Genomic DNA, 9372 nt, shown 5'->3' on the forward strand with positions numbered 1-9372 from the left:
CTGGCTTCCTTCATTCAAAACACTCAGGGATGGGAGGGAGAGAAGGGGTGGAACCTGGCAGAGGAAAACACAAAAACAAAACGAACATGTTGCATGAAATAAACTTTCCAACAAGATCTGAGATGACAGGGAGATCATTATGACTCTGATCTTGCTTATTAGTGGATGCCTACCTTTGCTACCTTGCTTCCCCGCCCATCATCCTTTCAGATCCTGGTTCTAGCTCCGCCTCTCCTCGGCTGCCTAAGTATTATAATAGGCTGGTCTGAAAGTGGTGCAGAGACACAGAGCCAACGGGGGAGAGAGAGAGAGAGAGAGAGATAATAACTTGACAATACTACTAATAACAATAATAACTTGGCTGCTGCCACTGCTACAGCAAGAAGTCAGCTCAGAATCTCAAGACTGAAGAAACCAGGTCCCTTGACACAGGAGCACCAGCAACTACAGACAGAGAAAGGAGTAACTGCCCATCCCTAGAGATAATGTATTCCATTTGAATTGCTCTGTGGACAGTAACATGAGGAACCTCTCCCGAAAAAGGGACAAGATCAAACTCTGAGGGTCTGGAGAGAGGACCTGACTTTGCAGAACTACCCATCCGAGACCGACTGACTTGGGGTTAGTTGGTTTTCTTCCCACCTGGAGCAACCAAAGTCAAAGCAGCCGGGAAGGACACGGTGCCTCTCCCTAAGAGAAGGGGATCACAGAGGCGTGGAAGAAATAGAGAGACCTCCCTGCCCCCAAGTAACCTACGCTCCAGGAGGCTAGGAGGGGGGCACCCTGTTCTCCAGGGACCTGTCCAAGTGGGAAGAGCCCTCCTCGACTTCCAACCAACCCCCCCCGGCCCCTGGTCTTTGCTACTTGCCAAGGGTGAAGGGGGAGGCAACCCCCAGCCTGCGCTGCTCGCCAAGGAGAAAACCTTTGCCGCTGTCCAGGGGGAGAAACAAGAGCCCCCCCCACACACACACACACTGTTCCCGACAGGGAAGGAGACCCCCCAGTCAGCCAGCCACCTCCCCAGCCCAGCTCCGGGGGCTGCCCTAGAGCCGCCCCCCGCCCCAGCCTGGCGGCCAGGGGAGAAGAGGCCGGGGCCCGGTGAGGCAGCAGCCGCGCCATGAAGCTGGAGGTCTTCGCCCCGCGCTACGAGGACAAGCTGGGCGGCAGCGACCAGGAGGGCAGCGGGGCCCCGTCCCCCGCGCCGGGCGACAGCGAGCTGGGCTCGGACGGGGACTGCGCCGCCCACAGCCCGGGCGGCCAGGGGGCGGCGGGCGCGGGGCCGGCGGGCGCGGAGGGCGGGAAAGGGAACAAGCCCTACACGCGGCGGCCCAAACCGCCCTACTCCTACATCGCGCTCATCGCCATGGCCATCCGGGACTCGGCCGGCGGCCGCCTCACGCTGGCCGAGATCAACGACTACCTGATGGGCCGCTTCCCCTTCTTCCGCGGCGCCTACACGGGCTGGCGCAACTCGGTGCGGCACAACCTGTCGCTCAACGACTGCTTCCTCAAGGTGCTGCGCGACCCGGCCCGGCCCTGGGGCAAGGACAACTACTGGATGCTCAACCCCAGCAGCGAGTACACCTTCGCCGACGGGGTCTTCCGCCGCCGCCGCAAGCGCCTCAGCCGCGCCCCGCCGCCGCCGCCGCCCGCCCGCCCGGCAGCCCCCGCCGCCGCCGGCTGCTGCTGCGGCTCCGCAGCCCCCTGCAGCTGCGGCGGGGGCGCCGCCGAGGAAGGGCGGGCGGGCGCTGCCGCCGCCGCCGCGGCCAGCCCGGGCTCCAAGTTCTCCAGCTCCTTCGCCATCGAGAGCATCCTGAGCCGGCCCTTCCAGCGCGCCCCCGCCCCGAGCCGGGCGCTCTGGGCCGCGCCGCCCGGCCCCCAGCTGCTGCCCGCCCCCTACCCGCTGGGCTCCTACCCGCCCCCGCCGGCCTCGCTCTACGCCGGTGGCGGCCTCCTGCCGCTCTACGCCTACGGGCCCCCGCCGCTGGAGCGCGGGAGGGAGGCGCTGGCGGCCAGCAGCGCCCGCCGCCCGCCGGACCCTCCCCAGCTCTTCCCCTCCCCTTCCGAGGCGCTGCTCGGCGCCCCGCTCTATGGCCCCCTCCGGCTGCCCGGCCCCTTGCACACGGCCCCGGGGCTCCCTGCCTCGTACTCGCCCTACCCCCTCGAGCGCCTCCTGACTTAATACAGACCCCCTCCTCCCCAAGGCGGGGGAGGCGGGGAACACGTGGATGGGGGAGCAAGGGAGGAGGAGGACGAGGCTCTGGCGTCTGCACTTTCTATCCAGAGACAAGTGACTGTGCCTTAGATCTGGGGGAGCGGGGTTTGAACCAAACCAAAGTGGGGGCGCTTTGTATTTGGACTTCGCAATGGGTCAAAGTGCTTCTCAGTCATTGTTGAAACCACTTGGCTTAAGGCAGGTGCCTGATCTGCTCTCGCGCTGGTTTCTCGCTGCGCAAAGCCATGTGTCGTTGATCAGGGAACCAGTTCCGTCAGGCTCTGTCCCGACTAGGAGTTTGGAGGTGCGCTGTGCACCCAAGGGTGAGGGCTGGGCGAGTGAAAAGGTGCCAGAGGTTGCTGGGTCATTTTCTCTACTCCGAACCAATGCATCACTGTGCCAAAATACCCCCCCCCCCCCCCGCAGCACCTAGCATTTCGCGGAGAGGGGGTAGATTTATTTATACATTGTAAACTAAAAAATGTTTTAACACGGCAGGTTGCAGCTTTTTAAAAAATATATATCGTTAGGTTGGGTTCAATGAAATGTCAGCCGTGGTCTCTTTCTGTGCTCGATCTGTTTTCCGAGTTGTGTTTTTGGAGATAAGACCACTGGCAAGCCAGGAGTGGTTTTTTTTCCCCCTCTGTATATTTGTGCGTGACTATTTTATGAAAAAAAAAAAACCTCAGGCTTCATGGTTATTTTCCAATAAAAGAACTCCACAAGGAATAGCGTGATGTCTCTGTGTAAGACAGGGAGGCGGGGAGGGGGTTGATACCGACTTCATGGAAACCATGTAAAATAGTGCTAGAGAAAGAAGCTGTGTGGGCGGAAAGAAAGGGACCAGGTTGCAGAGGTAGATAAGCCCTCACGTTGAAGGAGAGCACTGGGCTCAACTGCATTTTTTGGGAGAGAGGTTGATGGTGGTTGTCAGCCCCCCTCCGTAGTGCCCATTCGCGTTTAGATGTGCGATGTGCAGAGATTCATTAGCATTCCTGTTGACTGAGACTTGGGTCAGTAGGATTTCTCTTCCTTTTGAAAGAAGTGTGCTCCCCAGCCCGGAGAAAACATCTAGCTACAAAGTTGACATAACTGTTTAATTCCTCGTGTCAAAGAGTGTTCGAGTGCTGGTGTTCATTCCTTCAGAAGGACTGGCCCTTGAAAGATCATCTTTTGGAAATGAGGGCCAGCTAAACATTTGCTTTGTAAAAAAGGTTCTCTGCAGTACCTTTTTCAAAAGAGGACAGAGACGAAACGTAATCCTATTGTCTCATCTCCTTAGACAAACGAAAGTTGTTTCAGGAAGGTTGGTAGTACAACTTGATTCTAACTGCTTTTGCTGGAACAAAAGTTCCCCCTCCCCCCTTACATTTTTCTCCTGATGTGTTTTCGGTTACTAATAAAACCACACACGGGTACACACACACACACCCTTTAAATATAAGGCTTGTCAGGAAAGCCCTAAGAAAAGAAGAGCAAGAGGTGCAATCTTTACGGGTTTGTTTGTTTGTTTTTTAATTAATTATGATCTTAACAGCGTTGCGAAACTCAGTTTAAAAGTTTTCATTTGAATGCCTTAACAACTAAAGGGTTGCACTACTGGAAACTGGTATCCCCCCATCCCTTTTGTAACCTCTTATATTTACGGGAGAGGAATAAACTGAAATCTGGTGTATTTTATTTATATTTTGACTCTCTGGATTTTCTTATCTCCCTCACTGCATTTACCATTCGATATTTTTTTCTTCAGAACAATTTGCAGAATAGTTAAAAATGCCTGCAGAAAAGGAAGTCTTCTATTTAGTTGCCTTAAACAATCCCAAAGCGAAAGCCCTTACTTATTTCAATAAAGTCCACGCAGATTTCATGTGTTTTAGCTCAAACCCTAACATCCATAACATCTTACCACGAGAGATCAGTGTCTAATGTATAGAGTAATCAACCATTAAAGGAATTGGTTTCCATAAAATTATTTGCACTTAAATACCATTTTATCCTCAAGGCCCTATACAAATACTAATTTGGCTTTCCATAATCTACCTTTTGCTATAGTTTGTGTTTTTTGTTTCTCTTTAAAAATGGAGAATTTAGTTGTCTCTAGACCACGGCTAACATCTTGTTAACATCCTTAGGGATGATTTCACAGTGTACTAATTGTACTTTGATATGACAATATAGTATTTTTTGTTTAAATTTAACCAAAGTATTTTTAAAAATCAAACCGCGTGCAACACTTTTTAAAATCCTGTTTTGTAAAAGATCACAATTTTTTTAAAAAGAATGAAATATAAAAGGATATAAATTTAAAGACTTACAAAAGTGCTTTCAAATATTTCAATCTTTTACATGAATACCAACTTTTCAGATTTGCTTCTTTGTGCATTTCAGGATTGTGGATAATGGTTATTATATTTGATAACTATATTCTCATCAGTCCTGGCAGGTTTAGTTTACTTTTCCTCATCAAATGCTCACCTGTTCAGATTTTTTTCCAGCAACACTAGGGTTCTGTCAGGTGTCCCAGGTAATTTTAGCTACAAATCCAGGTGGCAATTTGCAAGTGCCAAATTTGAGTGCATGAACAGCATGGGAGACTCAAAAGAGAGTATACGACATAGGATTACATTCTGATATTTACTAATTTAAGAAGTCTCTGGGCCTGATCCTGCTCCCTGATAACAGTGGAAATTTTGCTTCGTAAGGACTGCAGGATCGGGCCCTTTTCAAAGCAATGTCTCTCCCCATATTTACTTTCTTTCATCTTTCTGCTTCAGAAATGGAAAAAGCCGCCTAGGAATTTTAGTTAGTTTCAGTTAAGTAGAAATGTTTTTCCCCACAATAAAGACTTCTTAAAGGTTGTGTGTGTGGCTTAAGTAACTGATTAGTTTAATTGCTTACTAGTTACTAGAAGAAAGTGATTTTACAAGAGGATTTAGTGGTCTCAAGCAAACTAAACTGGACCTCAGATGTAGTGAGCCAAATCCTGCTCCATTTATTCATTGAAGTAATCCCATTAAACTCAATGGGACTAACAAAACTACTACTAATGTGACTAGAATTTGACAAGGACACTCCAATACCCAGAACAGGAGGAGTCTTGTGTCCTCAAGGAGGAGCCTGTACATCTTTTAGGACCCCTTTCTATTTCAATCCTATGTGCTAGAATCTCATCCAGGTAGTGTAGCTACTCTTCAATCAAGATGCAGCCTTTCCTGGCTGCAGTGCACTACTGACATACCCTGGCAGACACAGCACTGGGACCAGAGCTGAGAAAGGAAATCTATGGTCTACAACTGTAAATCAAGCCTGTCAGCTGTGAAAGATGACTACTGAAACACAGCACCTGTCCAAACAGTTTCCAGAAGCAGGTAATCAGAGAACCGACACTTTACATTTTTGTGTGGAACAAGCAAATTAACGTTTTCTGAGCCCTTCCCAAAACAGCAAGGTTTTTTATGTCTGTTCACTGTCATTCTGATTTCCTAATAAATCAGGATGACAGAACTGAGACAAATGCATTTTCCTTTTGATATTTGAAACACCAACAGTGAGCCAATACTTTTCCCCCTCCCCTTTCTGTTTTTAGCCCTATAGGACAATGTGAACTCTTACCAAGATATCGGAGCGGTTCTGTTGAGTGTGGGTGGAGTTCAGGGCTCTTAGAAACCAGTTGTGCTCCATGCTCAGAGGAAACTCCCAATGACTTCAGCGGCAATGAGAATTTTGCTCGAGCATGGAGCATGCACACAAAAATCCCACACACCTTCCCCTTGGCACACAATGACCTGCAGGAATCTTAAATGCCTCCTCAGGCCTTTAGGTTTAAACTATAGCTTTCCAGTTCCATTGATCAATACAGTTGCACATCTTGCTTCACAGATTATTCTTTTTTGTGAGTTATGACTCATTGGCCATGACTCGTTAGGTTAAGGGGAAAGCTATTTCAGGTATTAGATCATGTCTCAGTCATGAGGAGGAAACACATACTACAAGCCTCAGAAGTGTCCATGGATGTCAGCAGCATATTGGTTTCTAGAACCTGAACAATATTGAGAAACCTGAGCCCTAGCAGGGTACAATACAACTAGACTAAATACTCCTATTTTAAGTGGAGGCAAATCACTTTGCTCATAACCTTTTGTAGGCGGATCTCATCAGGCTAGTTTCTTGATAGTTTTCAGAGTAGCAGCCTTGTTAGTCTGCATCCGCAAAAAGAAAAGGAGTACTTGTGGCACCTTAGAGACCAACAAATTTAGTCTCTACGGTGCCACAAGTACTCCTTTTCTTTTTTCTTGATAGTGTTATTTTCATCTAGTTATTTGATCCCATTTTACACAAGACATTTATTGACGGCATGATAAATTAAGCTGGTGGAAATTTTTCTTCATTGCACCTTATGCTGAGCTAAATAATCTTTGTACATTCAGGACCCTAGTCCACACCCCTTCCTCACTGCAGTATCCCTATTGAAAGCCCCACTGAAGTCAGTCACCCTATTCAAGGGCAAGACTGAGCTCAATGCAGAGTTTCTAACAAGGTCCAATTCAGCACATAAGGGTCAGTTAACCCCTTAAGCTAAAATCCAGTCTTCCAGTCAGCAGCAATAGCTGGATTTCACATAAATATACTGGAGGGGAGGTAATCCTCCACCAGGCTGCTGAGCCATTCCAATAATGCTACTTCAGCTCACCTTATCTGGAGTCCTAACAGAGATCCCCTCTCTTTCTCCCTCTGCCCTGTCATTCCTGCTACTTCTTCTCCGTGTGCTGGCCTGAAAAAGGGGTGGTGTGGACCAAAGCTCTACACCATACCGAGAATCTTCATTCCTTATGCACCCTTCAATCACCCCATCTCTGCCCCCAGAAAAATGGAGCTTCACCAGTTCTTCCTCCAAGGAACCCCAAGTGCAGCTGGACTCAGTCCTTAATAGGAAGCTTAAGTGGCCGTACAGCTTTGTGTAGGGCTTCTGCACCGGGAGAAGTTTCCCGCCAGTAAGGAGAGAGACAAATCATATGCAATTGAACTCAATGGGAGTAAGACAACAGGATATATTTTAAGGGTCAACTTTGTCCATTGAAGGTAAGGGTGGATAGCATTGGTGAGTTTGCTGTTAAAGCCACCTAAAGCCCTATCCTGCTCACACAGCGACCATAAAAACCATTGTAAAAAGGATAAACCTTCGTGCCAATTCCATCAGGTATTCACAGCTTTTAGTTTAACAGGGTAAATTATAGCCCTGCTGCAACTTCATTGATTTCAACAGTTATACCCTCTTAAACCAGGGCTGAATTTGGATCCATCTCTCTCATGTTCTGAAGAAAAAGGGCCATTTTGGATACTATTCTCCAGTGTCTCAAACCATGCATTCCAGGGGCACCTACCCATGATTACTTTATTACCCTGACAACCCGAGCTCAGGACTTGGAGCATGTCAGATTAGTCTGGCATTCAGCTCATGAGCTGCTGCTGTGACCCCTCCCAAAAGAACTTCAGGTTGTGCTTCATTATGCAGTTTGCAGGTCTGCTTACTCCACAACATAGGCACAGTTTACATGGCATTCTGTTCCATTTTTCATTAGGTATTATTATTGATTTTATGATGCTCCACCTTGGTGTATCTGGATGTGGTGGACCTTCATTCTTCTTCTTCTAAGATAAAGTATGCCTAAAAATGAGGTTCATGAGAATGCACAGAGTCATGACTTTTGCACTGCAGCACCAAGATCGTGGTTTCTTGGTGTGACATATACTGACCTCTCCATGCTCAAGACGACAAAGCATGCCTGCCCCCTACCAATAGCTTTTTTGGCACTAATGAGGAGCAGCGGGCTCTGCCCTACTTTAATCTATACACTCTGCACTTTGAACCAGATTTGTAAAGATATTTAGACTGCTAAAGACACAGATAGGTGCTTTAGACAATCCCATTATGTTGTATCGTATTAAAGAAGTTCTGTATTAAAATCACAAATGAGTTTGATTCCCCATAGTTTAAATTCCAGGGTATTACCAATTAAGAGGTCTCTTGGGTTTTGGTACTGTTTCTCTCCCTCTATGTGTGAAACTTGCTAGCTGCTAATTGTGTTAGTACATTCTAAGACAGAGTCTGTTCTCAAAGCAATTCTTTGTAACAACAACTACTCACACAGAGAGAGACTCAGAGCAATACTCTGTAACAACAGAAACAGCACCCAGAGATTCCCCGCCCTTTTGTTGTATTCATCTCGCTTTGTTAACAATTGTGATTAAAATAGAGATAGAGGATGTATGTGGATGGACGCTTGGAGTGGATAATAACTGAAAGATCAGGGAGGTGCCAGCCTAAGAATCCAGTGTCCATCGGCTGAAGAAGGCGTCAAGTGGAAATAACCAGAGCACCCCCAGAGGGCAGACCGGAATCCACCCAACAGCCTCAAGAATGGGAGAACCAAAGAACAAGATAACATCTAGCAGCACGGAGCCGTCAGGAATGTGCTATCTGCTGATTGATTCAGCAACAGCATGATGAAGCAATTCCCATAGACTGGCATAGGAAAAAACTCCTATAAAAATGGACTCTGGAAAGTGAAACTTTGGGGGTCTGATTCTGCAAACCAACTTCCAGGAGCATCAGATGAGCATCTGACAAGGCCCTGCTCCCTCCTCATGTCCAGGCCACCTGGCCAGTGGCTTGGCATGAGCAACTCTAAGGCTGGTAACTATGATAACAACCTTGCAGAACCTGTGTGTGTGTGTGTGTGTATGAATGAATGTGTGAATAAATATGAGATTGAATGGAATGTTATAGCTATAACTAACTGCTTACTATGATTCTTTCTGTATTCACAATAAATGTGGTATCTTGCCTTTTTCCCTTTAATAAGATCCTGCTGGTTTTTATTTTATTGGTATAACAGTTGGGGCCTAACTCTCATGAGTGTTCCATGCGGGAGGTTCTTAGGAGCTTTGGTGGATCCCACTACTTACCAATCTTAATCTTTATGCACCTACAAACTTCATTTTGGGAACAAAGGGTCAGATTTTCACCTCCCTCAATATATTATATCACAACCATTAGCATCAATGGGATGCACACGCATCTAGAAAAGCGCAATCCCTCATTCCACCCCTGTGATCTTATAGCAATTAGGTGCCTTTGAAAATTTGTACTTTCATCT

The 9372-nt window shown here is 47.5% G+C and overlaps 1 protein-coding gene across 1 annotated transcript; it reads left to right on the forward strand.

Annotated features, from left to right (window-relative positions):
* Positions 1 to 260: 260 nt before the first annotated feature.
* On the forward strand, positions 261 to 3689 carry FOXQ1 (forkhead box Q1). The gene is given in 3 exon segments (XM_043540187.1): positions 261 to 1669; positions 1701 to 1736; positions 1739 to 3689. Coding segments are annotated over 3 exon segments (1032 nt in total). The 5' UTR covers positions 261 to 1117; the 3' UTR covers positions 2183 to 3689.
* The last annotated feature ends 5683 nt before the right edge of the window (positions 3690 to 9372 follow it).

The sequence above is a fragment of the Chelonia mydas genome, chromosome 2 (genome assembly GCF_015237465.2).
Source record: "Chelonia mydas isolate rCheMyd1 chromosome 2, rCheMyd1.pri.v2, whole genome shotgun sequence".
Taxonomy (NCBI): Eukaryota; Metazoa; Chordata; order Testudines; family Cheloniidae; genus Chelonia; species Chelonia mydas.